The sequence below is a fragment of the Balaenoptera borealis genome, assembly GCF_965194805.1.
Source record: "Balaenoptera borealis genome assembly, chromosome: 13".
Lineage (NCBI taxonomy): Eukaryota > Metazoa > Chordata > Mammalia > Artiodactyla > Balaenopteridae > Balaenoptera > Balaenoptera borealis.
Window position 1 is genome coordinate 6201510 of NC_138870.1, and position 13100 is coordinate 6214609.

The window sequence follows — 13100 nt, forward strand, 5'->3', positions numbered from 1 at the left end:
TCCCACCCTAGAGCCCTGTTCTGCCACGGGTGTCGACCTCAACTCTTCCCATAGGCAAGAGAAGCAGCCCTCCCATCAGACAGCAACATGTGCTCCTCCCTTCATCTCCCACCCCTGGCTAGATTTACAGCAAGAACAGAAGCATTTCCAATATTAAGAGGATGGAGGGAACACAAGAAGGACGCTGACAATCAAATTCCAGGCCATTTTTATCTTACACTGCTCATTTGGGAAGGTCATTTTCCCCCCAATGCCTATAAGGCATTAGATGCTTTGAGCTTTACATTCTCAACAGTGTAATGAAAATAGATGTTGAATGCTAACACATAAACATATGTATCATTCATAACGCATTCAGATGTTTTTCAATTATTCATGGTTCCTGAAAGTTATCTGACCTATCGTGCATATATATCCGAGCAGTGTTTATATCAGAACCACAGCCTCAGTGTACGCAATTCCAGCTCCTCGGCATTCCCGTCTATGGAATTAAAATTAAATGAGGCAGCAGTCATTAAAAGTTACATGTGATTTCCATAAAATTATCCATTGTATATGGCCCTGGGGCAGAGAAAGAAGGTTGCATAGGATTGCCAAACCCGAAAGGACACAATATGTTTGCTTTCTGATGAGGGTGGTGGTGATGATTACTCTTTCCTAAGAATGAATTCATTTTCTTCCCCAAATAATTGGCGGTCTTGGACTTACTTTTTTCTAGGGAAATAATAACTTAGACAGCCACCCCCTTTCTCGTCTAAGTCCTGCTTTCTTAAAGGAAAAAAAAAAAGAAAGAAAGAAAGAAAGAAAGACAGCTAGTATTCTGGGCTTAAAAACACCACATTCTCCGTATTGGTGCTTGAATAAATTTGCATGTTAACATGAATGGTTCCAACTTAAAGAATGTAAAATTAAATGAAATTTTAATTCGAATCCAAGATGGAGAAAAGACACGTGTAAAAACAACAGATTGTCGATCTCGTTGAATTTTTTCAGGAACCAGATTAGGAAAGACATCAACACACACACACACACTCTTGGTTTCAAAAAAGGGTGGCACTCAGAGGAGACCGGCGGTGCCAAAGAGGAGCCCCCCACCTCACAGGCACTGCGAGTATTTACAGATCGCAGCACAGATCCTGAAGCTCTGTTTCGATGTCCGAATGCCACCATAAAACTCAGAAATACGACTCACAATCACCTCCGTACTTTGGAGGCCCATCCAGAGACAATGAAATGTGAGGAAGAGTGTATGAGCAGCTCAGGCAAATACAGGCATGGATGTGCCTCTGCCAGCCCTAAGGGCCATTTCTCGATTTATCCCTGCATAGCGGTTAGACGCCCAGACTGTCAGAGACTCATCTGGGTTGGAATCCCAGATCCACCCACCATTCACTGTCTGGGTGACCTCCGGTCAACGACCTAAGCTGTGGACATAACTTTCGTCATTAGTTTTCATTTACAGAAAAATTGCGCCAGCCTCATAAATTTATTTCGAGAATAAAATGATACAATGCGCTGAGAACAGTGCCTGGCCCGCAGCAAGGACTGAATAAAGGTTAGCTGTCGTTGCGCTGGTTGGTCTGGCGGTGGTTGCTATTGCTATTCGATTGTAGGTGATAAGAGTTCAGAGGACCCAGGCCTGAAACGGTTTCTTTCTTTTCCGACCTGCTCTCCCATTTCATCCAGACATCACCACCCGGGAAGGAGAGACAAATCAGGTCATGGCAGAAGACTGCTCCCCACAACCTCTGCCCACGGGACAACGAGACATGCCATGCTCTCTTTCCGTCCTCTCCCACCGCTGTCAGCCCTTCTCACAGCCCAGTCTCCATCCGCGAAGGCATTCCCAGTGAAATGACAATAGGATCTTAAGAAATAAAAAGGAAGGCAAGCACCAGGCGCCAGCATCTTACCTCATCCGCAGTCCCACCGGTTCCCAATTTCTGGACCAGAGACTTGTCGCTCTCCCTCCGCATTTTCTCCCGGACTTTGGCTTCATACTCAGGCCGGGAGTGCTCCTAAAACCCAGAGTCACAGAGCGGTTAGTAAACAGGCGGAGGGCCACCTCGGCCCGCGGGGTGTGACCAGACACCACAAGGACAGTAAGCCAGATCATGGGGTCAGATGCTATGGGACAAGGGCTGCCACACTACACACAACAACCACGAGGCGTCGAGACCAGGGACACAGTGTGGCGGGAGAGGGGGACACACAACACTTGTTACCACACTGAAAACCAAACCTGAGCACGTTCCTGGGGGAGGCGCCAGTGTTGAGAAAGGAGAGAGGAAGCGTTAACTAGGAGCTGATACAAAGAGCTGCCCCGTGCTGCACACAGCAGTTGGACCAAAGGCCCGGGGCTACCTCTGGTTATCCCACTATCTATCCTCAGGCCTCAACTTTAAGTTGCAATGAGCCAAATCCCAGCTGGAGAAACAGATGTGCCCCACGGCTGGGAGTTAGGGCAAGGACCAAACGTCTTCCCTGCGCCATTCTTCTGCAAGCTAAAAACGGCCGCCAGTAAACGTCAAAGTTGAAGGTGCCCAGAGGGAATCTTAAAACTCTCCCTTGCCTGGACCTGTTTCCTATTCAGCCTTGGTGAGTAACTCATTGGCAAGCACACTGATGCTCAAGAGACAGCACAGGGACACTCAGCAAATGTAAACCTGGATAGTGAGTCACCAGGCACGGGAAAGAGGGCCTGGCTCATCAGAAGGACCACGGTCCCATCAAGGCAGATGCTGCGGCAGGAAGATGCGTGACTCACTTCAAAGAGAACTTAACAGTGTACACCTGGCCACACTGGTGCGTCTTCCCTGCAGCTTCCAAGGACTAATATCTACCAGCGTGAGGACTTCACATTCCTGCATCATTTTCCAAGAACTCCCAGGCAGGGATTCCGGAGCCGGCTCCCAGCGGACACAGAGAACACACATTCCCTCATCACTGCTCACGCCTCGGGAGATTCTGAAAGCCAACAAGCTAGGCTCCTGACCTGTCTCTGGCTTTCCCGAGACGTGCCATGATGCTGGAGGGGAGAAACTATGCACGTGACTAGTAAGAATAACCAGTACAACAGAGGAGGAGCCACTCCAGAGTTGTGAAGGCTGTCCACCATCACCTGGGCTCCACGGTGCAGTCCCACCCTCGGAGATGGGACCTTCTCTGCCTGCTGAAACACAGCTGGCGGCGTCTCCCCCTCTCAAATATTCTAGAGTTTTATAGCTTACACGACACGTAGTTCTTGATTACGTAATCTTCTTTTATTATTTCCTAGTTGTTTTGCATGTGGGAATCTTTTGATCCTAAGATAAGAATCCACTACCTGGTCTCCATTATTTTGTTTCTCGCAGTAATTGGCACCATGGGGAGAACACAGAAATCTCTAAACGCTTGCGAAGTTCACTTCATTTTGTCTCTCCCCTTCATCCATCCTCCAACGCAGCATTTCCTAATGTGTGTGCCAGGAGGGTTTCAGCTAAAAAAGGATTCCGGGGTCTAACAGATTGGAAAATACCATACAACGTGTCACCTGAGAGTCACAGCGAGCCTAATAAAAGCTCTGAGAAGTTCTCCTGTAAAGACACCTGCTGAATCTTCTTCAACCCACCACGTCCCACAAAACTTCTTCCGCCTCCAACAATTAACCTCCTGCAGAAATACTTGGAGAAATGTGCTGTGACATTTTCCTCCATGGCCTCTGAAATTTGGTTGCTTTTCTTCTATATTATTCCTGTGGAAGATTTTAACTACAGAACTAAAGCCGTGTCTTTTTGTACCATCCTCTGGATTCTAAAGCCCTTCAAGCGAAAATTGTGTCTATCCTGTCATCCTCGGCAAAGGAGCTGAGGGGCCTTCCCTACTGACTGACTGTAGGGTGCTCCCGACCTGCCCCTGACTTTCCAAAGACATGACATCACGTAGAGGAGTGTCCTCACATCCCTCTGGTGGTGGCTGTGGCCCACTTCACCGCACTCTGGGCCCCAGTTCAGACCCTCCTCATCTGTTCAGAACAAGCTGAGAGCTCTTGGCACACGGACAGGAGTCCGAGGCTCTCAAAGCAGAGTGTCAGGCTGCTCTGCTTTCCAACTGAAGCAGGTCAGACAAGGATCTCGCTGCTCTCAGCCAAGAAGGTCGGGTGAGGTCACAGGATTCCTCAAAGGCAGGGACCTGGACAAATGAGCTCCTGGCCAGAGCAGAATCTGGACCCTGAGAGGGTTGCTCCAATATACCCAGCCTTAAACACGGCCTCCCTGGATGGGGTCTGATGCCGAATCATCACAAATACATAACCCCTCCCACCAAGACTCTGGGAAATATTTCGCAAAGCTACTTCCACCTGGATGCTCCCCTCAGGAGCTGGCCTGAAAGAAGGTCCCAGGCCAGCTCAGGACCAGCCTTCGCTGACCTCCAGAGGTAAACCCGGAGATCCAGTCAACAAACGTCTCCAGCAAAGAGTTATCAAGCATCTACTGCGTTCCAAGCTCTTGGGAGCTCTTTTTCAGGCTCTGAGGCTACGAACAAGGAGCTTATCTCCAAGTGGAGGAAGGTGACGGTAAGCAAACAAACCCACAAATAAGAAACCAGCAGGTGGGGATAAGCGTGACAGAAGGAATGTCAGGCCGGCTGCTTCAGGAGGGGGACTGAGGGAAGGCCAGCCGGAGGAGGGCAACGTTCTGGCTGGGATGGAAAAGCTAAGAAAGGTTCGGGCAGGTGGAGACTGGAGCCTTCCAGGCAGAGGGAAGAGCCAGGGCAAAGCCTGGAAGGAGCCCAGGAGAGAGCGCAGGCCCGCGAGGCGGGAAGGGCTGGGAGGAGGAACACACCACCATGCGCCCGGCGGGGAAGGCAAGGCATTTTGCGTCCTATGTGACAGGAAGCTGTTAAGGGCAGCTAAGCCTGACGTGGTAGACAGGGGCGGGAGAGAGAGGGATGGGAGGACGTCTGCGTCAAGACCACCCTCTCTGAGGGGTCCCAGGGACATGTGGGGCCTGAGTGCAGCAGGTAACCGGGCAAGAGAGGCCACGGAGCTGAAGGCCGTCCCATCTCAGAGCGAAGACTCCTGAGGTCTGGCAGGCCTCCTTCGACGGGCTTCAAAGGGGTCTCTCGGGCCATCCCAGCCGGTTCCACAGGGAGGCCCCTGGGCCAGGGGCTGCTGCCCCAGGAGGTGGGTTCTCCAGCCCCTTTCTCCTCCTCCCTGCTTTGAGCCCCGCCCCGGCTGCTTTCCTTGGCGTCCCGCGTGGTGCGCGCACCCCAGGCGGGAGGGACAGAGGGTGGGTGGCTCTGGTCCCTGTGTGAGTTAGCACCCTGCCCCCACTCCCGAGGGGCTGCTTCCTAGCAAAGACCACAGGCAAGAAGGCTGTCTGAGGGTTACAGGCAGCTGGCCGTGGCAGCATCCCTGAGACTTGGAGACAACATCTGGTTAAAACAGAAAAAAAGTTCTCATCATGACCTTCAAGGACCCCTGCAACCTCCTCCCCGAAGCCCAGGTGGCGTCTGCCATCCTCTTGCTCCCCATTTGAATGTAGGCTAAATCTGCCCACAACACTTCATTTAAGTGTTTAATGAAGTGTTTATTTAAGATAAAAATTCAACCTGTCTTCAAAACCCTGGTTTAAAAAAAAACAAAACAAAACATTTTTTAGACCGGAAGGAATTTCTCTCAAACTCACCGTTGTATTCTAATTATTCAGAGACCAGACAACCCCTTAGTTGAATGCGACCCTTTGGAGATGCTCAGAGACTACGCCTGAGGGAGTTCCACGTCCCAAACCAAAACCTGGTCCACAGGAGGCGCCTGATGTCATGTTCAGATTTAACTCAATTTAAAGCGTGCTTAATATCCGAGTCCAAAATCTAAACACATGGAAGGAAAAACGCAGCTGCCCTCCCTCCTCTCAACCACACCTGGCCCTGGGCTTGCACACGGGGGGCACATCCTCGACGTGGCAGAACTGCCCCGCCCCCAGTAACCTCACACAGAGAGCTCGGCAGCTCTTTGCACCGGGGGTGAACCCAGGCTTGGCCAGGCCTCTCTCTCAGCCTGCACAGTTGTTACTGAAATCACGCCCCTCCCAGGAAGTGACCATGGCTCATCGGGTTAAACAGGAAACAGGAAACCTGGCTGCAGAAACCAAAATGGCTTAGCATCCCACTCCTGCCAGGGACTGAGATTTCAAGGGCACTGAGTCATAACGGATGCCTTTCTCTGTGTGAGTGTGTTTACACTTCCTCTTTCACAGGCAGACCTGCTGGCCTCCTCAGCGCTACTCAGAAGACACACTTAGCTTGTTTCTGTCCCCACACAGGCTTGGATGCCAGGCTGCTTCTTCTTCTCTTCCCTGGAGACCTCCTAGGCCCTGCTGTAGGAGAGGAGGACCTGTACGCCCACCACCTCCCCACACCCAGCCACAGCTCTCTCCTCTCTCCTCTCTCTCTTTCTCCCCAGAATCAACTCGAACCAATAGGACAAAATCACCCACACAGTCCAACTTCAACAGCTCTTTCCATTGGAAGCACTACTTTGGCCATCTTTCCCCAAGAAATGCAACTGCCTTTATTATTCTCCGTTGCTTATCTTCCCAACTAACGTGTATCGTCTCTGAAGTCAGAATTCATATGTACATTCTCTCATTTGCCACGGAATCCGTGATGCTGTGAGCCTCCGGGTATCCGCTTAACGCACAGGACTGGGATGGAGTGAATGTGTGAACTCAATCCATGGTCATGGAAGGCCCACCTGCTCAAGAGCAAGCTGACGACTTGGAGCTTTAAGGAGAGGAGAGGATGTCACATCACAGACAAGGGAGCCACACAGCCTTGAGAACAGGACTAAACTGGGGATTTCACTAGCTTGGTCACAAAGCATCAGGGTCACAACGCCAGAGGTCCCGAGTCCAAGGAGAGGCACATCAGTGAATGAGGGAGAATACAGAAGAGGTCTGCTCCCCGCGCAGCTGCCATATGCTCTCAGCCAGCCTATGCGCATGGTACTCAGGCAACTGGGGGCACCTCCTGGTCCTTCTGGACACTGTCCCCACCATCTCACCGACATTGCCCACAGCATCGGGAGCCCCTATCCGATAGTCACGTTCGCTGTTCAGGCAATGGCAGCGTGTGGGAAAAGATAACTGAGCAGCCCGGCCCACACTGGCCATCGTCAACTCGCCGACATCAAAGGGAGCCCTAGTTCTCAAAGGAGCCCCGAGGGAAGGTCAATTTGTTTCATCCTTTAAAATCATCTGTCCATACAACTAGACTCTGGAAGAACCTACCCTTTCCCCTTAGCTCATGCTCCTGTTTCACACATGCTCTCCTGGCTGACAGGGTACTGGATCAGTGGTTCTTCTTCCTCCATAAGCATCAGGGCAACTGAGACCCAGCACCCATGCCTCCCCCTGACCCTCAGCAGGCTCACAGAAGCATCCAGACACGTCCGTGCTCTGCGTCACATTCTCTGGCTTCACGCTCTCGAGCACCAACAAGACGGGAGGTGGAAGAGTGTTGAGTTAAACCTCGAGGTCACCACGAGGCTTGCTTCTCATGCCATTTTTTCCCAGAGAGGGTCACAGGGACATCTGGCTACCCATCAAGTCCAAAGTCTCACAGCTCAAGAGAAGAGAGAGGATTTCAACTCTTGGCCTCAGTGCCTATCAACCCTGGCTTGGCCCGCGGAGCCAAGCTAGGAAGGGGGCCACAGCGAGACTCGGCAGGTGACTGACTGCCATGATGGCAAATGTAAGCGGTTATTTCACTCAAGACAATCTATTTCCAGGGGCAAAGCAAAGCGAAGACCCAAGGAGAACTCACTTCTTCCTCTTCTATGCCAGTCAGATCCCAGAAGTAGCCCAGTTGCATCTGTAATCTCTTCCAGTTTTCGAGAAACATGGTAGCTTAAAAAAGAAAGGAAAAAAATTCTATTGATTTTGAGCACCCTCAGGGTTCACCAAGGGAGGATAAACTTATAAATTTCAAATTTAGGGACTTTCTTTAAAGCACTGATTCCCTTCCCCAACCCCAACTTCTAGCTGGGACAATTCAAAATACTCCACATCCAGGAGAACCCAAGAGATATATTTAAAGGGAGACACACACACACACCCTTTTCCCTATTTCTAGGTTATAAGAAAAGGGTAAACACTGATCTCAATAAATGAAGGAAGAACGGAAGGATAAAGGAAGTAAGAATGGAAGGGTTTGATGGTTTGTAGTCTTTTTTGACAAACCTCGTCTTCCCTATACGTTCCCTCTTCCTGCACCTTCCTGAGCACTCTCACTTTTTTCTCCATCTTTCTGTCCCCAGCACAACTTCCTTTCTCTGGGCCCAAATCACCTCATTCTGAGGTTATGTAACATCTCCGAGTAGTTCTACCTGAGTCCAGGGTCTCAGTGTCCCCGCTCCCCAGCCCACATGCGGCTGGAAGACTCATCTCCCCAAAGTGCCATTCATTCATTCTTCCATTTGTTTGGCAAATACTCGTTGAATGTCTACCATCCCGACACATTGGTTAGCCTGCCTTCTCCAACCACAGCCCTTGAAGGGCAGCCCAACATGCTCCAGAAAGAACCAGTCCCCTCTGCTCTACAGCCATGGCTTCTTATGCCAGGATTGGACACCTGATCCAGAGCCCACTCATGGGCCAATCGGATTCTGTCTTTTGAAAACTGAAACTAAGAGACACAAAGAGAAGCAGAAATGGGACAAACCATGCAGCACGTGAAAGAAGGAGCGAGGTTTCTGATTGCTCCTCCCACTCCAGTTGCCTAGGGGCCTGGCTATATTTAATTTCCTGCATCCAGGAGCTTGCTTCTTACTTTCTTATAATCTCTTATTATTTGAGCAAGCTTGAACGAATTCCCAACCAAAAAAAAACAAAAAACAAAAAAACTAGACCTAAGGTACCTGCAATATACAAAACAATGTTCTAGACATCGTGAGGAAGATTAGGTAAATCCGATGTGGATTTTGCTCTCAAGTTGTTTAGTCTATGAGAAGAGATTTTACATAACTACAGTACAAGGTGTAATGTGATCAGGGCCTTAAGAATGACGCAGATAAAAGGCTGTGGGCATGCAGAAGAGAGGGTGCCAGCTGCCAGAGCATCTGAGCTGAGTTTTTTGTTTGTTTTTAATTTATTTATTTTTGGCTGTGTTGGGTCTTCGTTTCTGTGCGAGGGCTTTCTCCAGTTGCGGCGAGCGGGGGCCACTCTTCATCGCGGCGCGCGGGCCTCTCACTATCGCGGCCTCTCTTGTTGCGGAGCACAGGCTCCAGGCGCGCAGGCTCAGTAGCTGTGGCTCACGGGCCTAGTTGCTCCGCGGCATGTGGGATCTTCCCAGACCAGGGCTCGAACCCGTGTCCCCTGCATTGGCAGGCGGATTCTCAACCACTGCGCCACCAGGGGAGCCCCCTGAGCTGAGTCTTGAAGGGCAATGGCATGTGGGCAGTGCAGAGGGGCAGGGAGAGAGAGGATCCCAACACAGACCCCCAAACTTTCAGTGGGTCCCTACTGTCTGGATTCCTCCCTCTGGATACAGGGACCTTGGGTATCTGGCCCCGCCCATCTGTCCACATCTATTCCCGCCGTTTGTCAGCACACGCCTCACACCCGCACTGCTGATGAGGGCACCGCCTCGCTGCCCTCTTCATCCCCAGCTTGTGCAAACTGTCCCCTCTCCCCCGCTGCGCTCCAGTGCTGCCCTCCTCCGCTCCTGACCAAGGCCCACACGATCAGCCTCCCAGGCGCCCGCTCCTCTGCACTCCTAACACCCTGAGACCTGGTGCCCTGGAAGAGGAGGGGGCGTGGCAGTCCCCGAGGCCACCCCTACCTGTCTACAGCACCCCTGGTAAGAGCCTGGGCGCCCTCCACTACCTGCCGCACTGGACTGTCGGCTGCCACTCAGGTCTGCAGCGTGGTAACAGGACCGCAAACTCTTCTTCGGCTCGTACCTGCCTCTGTTCACCTGGGAACAGCACCGGGCTGAGCAAAACAAACACCCACCTGCTGGCTGAACGTACGGTTCCTTAAAGCTATCATTTGTTTCACTTGGCGCTATGCTGGCTACTAGCTACATCGTGGTACACGGTTCTGTATCTTTTCTCCCTGGGATCTGAGACTTTGTCGGGTGGGTGCCCCACCTCCCGACCCTGGCCTTGGCCTGGGGATGGTCTCCGAACAAGGAGGGCGCCCCTCCTTTTCCTGCGCTGTCCTCAGTGCCGAGGAGGGCTGTGCACACAGACCGAGGTCTCCGTGAAGGAGAGAAGTCACACTGGGAACAGAGGACGGGGCAACAGAGTCACCGAGGGGGAGTCACGGGGACACGGAGGACCGTCGTGACGACAGAGAGCAGCTCACAGCTCCCGGTGGGAATCACGGCCAGGAACCACTCGGAGGGCTTTGCACACTCGCCCCACTGACGGTCACGAGAACACTGGGGTGCAGGTATTACTGCACCCGCTTGAGAGACGAGGACCGGGAAGCTCCAAGGTTGAGCCCGTCCCAGGCTGCTCAGCACCTCGGCTACGAGGGCTGACGCCAGTGACACGGGGCCGGCCACGCTGGCTGGCCCAGGGCGGGACTGGGACCCACAGTTAGGACTGCCTGACCCTGAAGTCACTGCCCTTAACCTCGTCCCTTTACTTCTCCCTTCCCTACTTTTCAATAGGGCTTCACCCTCTTTCCAAAGTTCCCTGGAATCTGAAGCCAGAAGTCCGGAGAAGCTGGGCCTGACTGCTCCACTGGTCCCGGGTCCTGCTGACCCGTCTCAGGGACCCCTGTTCCCGCCCCACCAGCAGCCCCATCGCTCTCTCTCCGTGGAGAATCACGCCTTCTTCCTGGCAGGCTTGGGCCCTGGCCCAGGCCCACCCAGCACAGTACCACTGATCATAATAATCATGTAATGAGAGGCATTACTATTATTTTTAAATGTAATTTGTAGGCAGCCATGCCTAGAGGCTGTTGGCTGCTGTAACCAAATACATAATCGCATAAAACACACAGCAAGGCTGTTAAAATAACAAAACCAAACCCTAAGCCAGGAAGCGCTGACACAATCCCACCGCATTTGCTCTCCCTGCACTGCTGCTATGTGAGAGGAAGAGAGGGGAGCTGGGGGGTGGTGAAACGGTCTCGGACCTCAGAAGGGGTGGAAGGTATCTATTCATCCAACGAGGAGAGAAAAGGGGCAGTTGCTGGGGTTTGAAAGGGGGAAGGTACAGCTGAAAACCAAGTTTCCCCACGACAAGGAATCACGCATCCCAGGAGAGGTCTTGAGGGATTGTGGACCAGAGTTAGTAAGCTTCAGCTGCTCAATCACAGTAATATCTGCCAGACAGATTCATGGGAATGAGGGGTGCAGCCTATCAAAGCATGAGTGTGTATTTTGCGCTCCAATCGGTTCAAATGGATTTGGGGTGATTACAAGACGCCGCCTTTGGAGAAGCAGGCACAGAGCCACCTGGCACCGCCTAGGCCACAAGCTGCAACTTCAGTTTGTTCTCCTGACCCTTCCTGTGAACAGTTCCAGAGCTACACGGCCACAAGTGCCATGTCCTCCGACTCCCTGCCCCTGTTTTGTGGGCTGACACTGCCCACACTCCTGGGCAGTGGTCATTCTCCCTGGGAGAACAGGGTCCCTGCTGGACACCTTCCTCGGTGGCCTGGTCTCGCAGGAATCTTTCCAGCTCGGTTCCGTCTCCACCCACGCAGAGGTGCCCGCAGGGGACAGAGGCCACTGGGACGAGTTCTGGCAGCGGTGCTAGAACAGACCTCGCCTCTCTCCTGCTCACACTCCCGGGACGTGTGACTCACGGCCCCGTCCTGGTGTGTCCTCCAGGCCCCCTGGAATCAGGGATAAACCTGGCAGCTTCTGCAGCAGGACAGTGGCCCTGCCGGTCTGTCATCCGATGGGAGAGATGAGGGCCCGCACTGGATAGATGAGTGAAAGGCAGGCTGCTACTCCCAACGGGCTGCAACATATCCCCTTGGTCCCTTCCTTAATGCCCGTGGGTGTGTCTTCTTAGAAATGTTCAGTGACCACGGGGTGGTTATTCCAGGTTATCCCAGTTTGTAAGAATAGAAGTGTGTGTGTGTACACGTGTGCATGCATGTGCTTATAGTCAGATAGCTGTGGCCCAGAGAAAGTTTATTACCCCAGGACTCTGGGGGGAAGGGAGGAGGAAGAAAATGAAGGAACTATTTGTTCCTTCCTTCACAGATCCCTTTGGTGGGAATATTGAAAACATCCCTCTGGCATTAAGTAAAATCTCTGCAGTCTACACTCGCCTTGTCCCGGGAATTGCACTGAGTGTGGAGGCAAGAGACCAGGTCTGGGCCCACCTTTACCCCCAGCTAACTCCGTGACTGTGGCAGTCACCCCACCACTCTGAGTGTGACACCAAATGACATCTAGGACTTTCCATGTCTTAGGAGATGTACCTGGAGGTGCCTCTGAGTGTGTTAGGGGTTTCCAAAGCACGCATGGGTTCAATCTCCGAATAAATCCTACATGAGATTAATACCAGATTCCCATTACTCTCTCTCTTTAAAAAAAATATATATAAAGCCACGGAGGATATTCTTAGTTCTATTCACATGTATGAGTAAAGGAGAAAAATCTATTGTCCCTAAAATGCTTCTTAAGATATAAGGACCAAATACTAAGGAAGTAAACCGAAGGATATGGGCTTTAGAGCTTGCTCACTGTACCCATTTAAAGGTACCCGCCCATAGAAGCAAGCCTCATGGTGACAACTTACCCCACAGAGCCATGAAAATGGAGAAGAAGACAGTGGCAGGGTTGTCAAACAGGTGGCTGGCCTGCGCCGTTCCACAGGCTGAGCTGAGGTTCCAGTAGTCACAGGACTTGTCACACAGGGGACACATGGTGAAGGCATTCTGTTGGTCACACATCTCTTTGCTGCAGAAGACAGAGGCTGCTGGGTCGGGGGGCTCCAGCAGGACCCTTCCCAAGCCCATCACCCCCAAAACAGCTCCCACTCCCAAATCCCTGGTTGAGCTTATCAACTCCAACAGCGAGGTGTGTTAGAGAGTTGGAATTGGATTCTTCCCTTCGGAAGTGTTCTTCTTATATCTTGTCTTAAAAAA

The 13100-nt window shown here is 51.9% G+C and overlaps 1 protein-coding gene and 1 long non-coding RNA gene across 9 annotated transcripts in view; one reads left to right on the plus strand and one right to left on the minus strand.

The window, feature by feature from the left end:
- ANO2 (anoctamin 2) overlaps positions 1-13100 on the minus strand; it is a 350657-nt gene that overhangs the window by 165836 nt on the left and 171721 nt on the right. For all 8 annotated transcript variants that reach the window (XM_082349769.1, XM_082349772.1, XM_082349775.1 and 5 more), the window contains 3 exons: positions 12752-12912; positions 7807-7889; positions 1914-2018 (listed from right to left, as the gene is read on the minus strand). In XM_082349769.1, coding sequence (XP_082205895.1) covers positions 1914-2018; positions 7807-7889; positions 12752-12912 — 349 coding nt within the window. The remainder of the gene's footprint in view (positions 1-1913; positions 2019-7806; positions 7890-12751; positions 12913-13100) is intronic.
- The window catches only part of LOC309609022, a 447877-nt gene that overhangs the window by 111836 nt on the left and 322941 nt on the right, over positions 1-13100 (plus strand). The gene's annotated exons all lie outside the window — the stretch shown is intronic.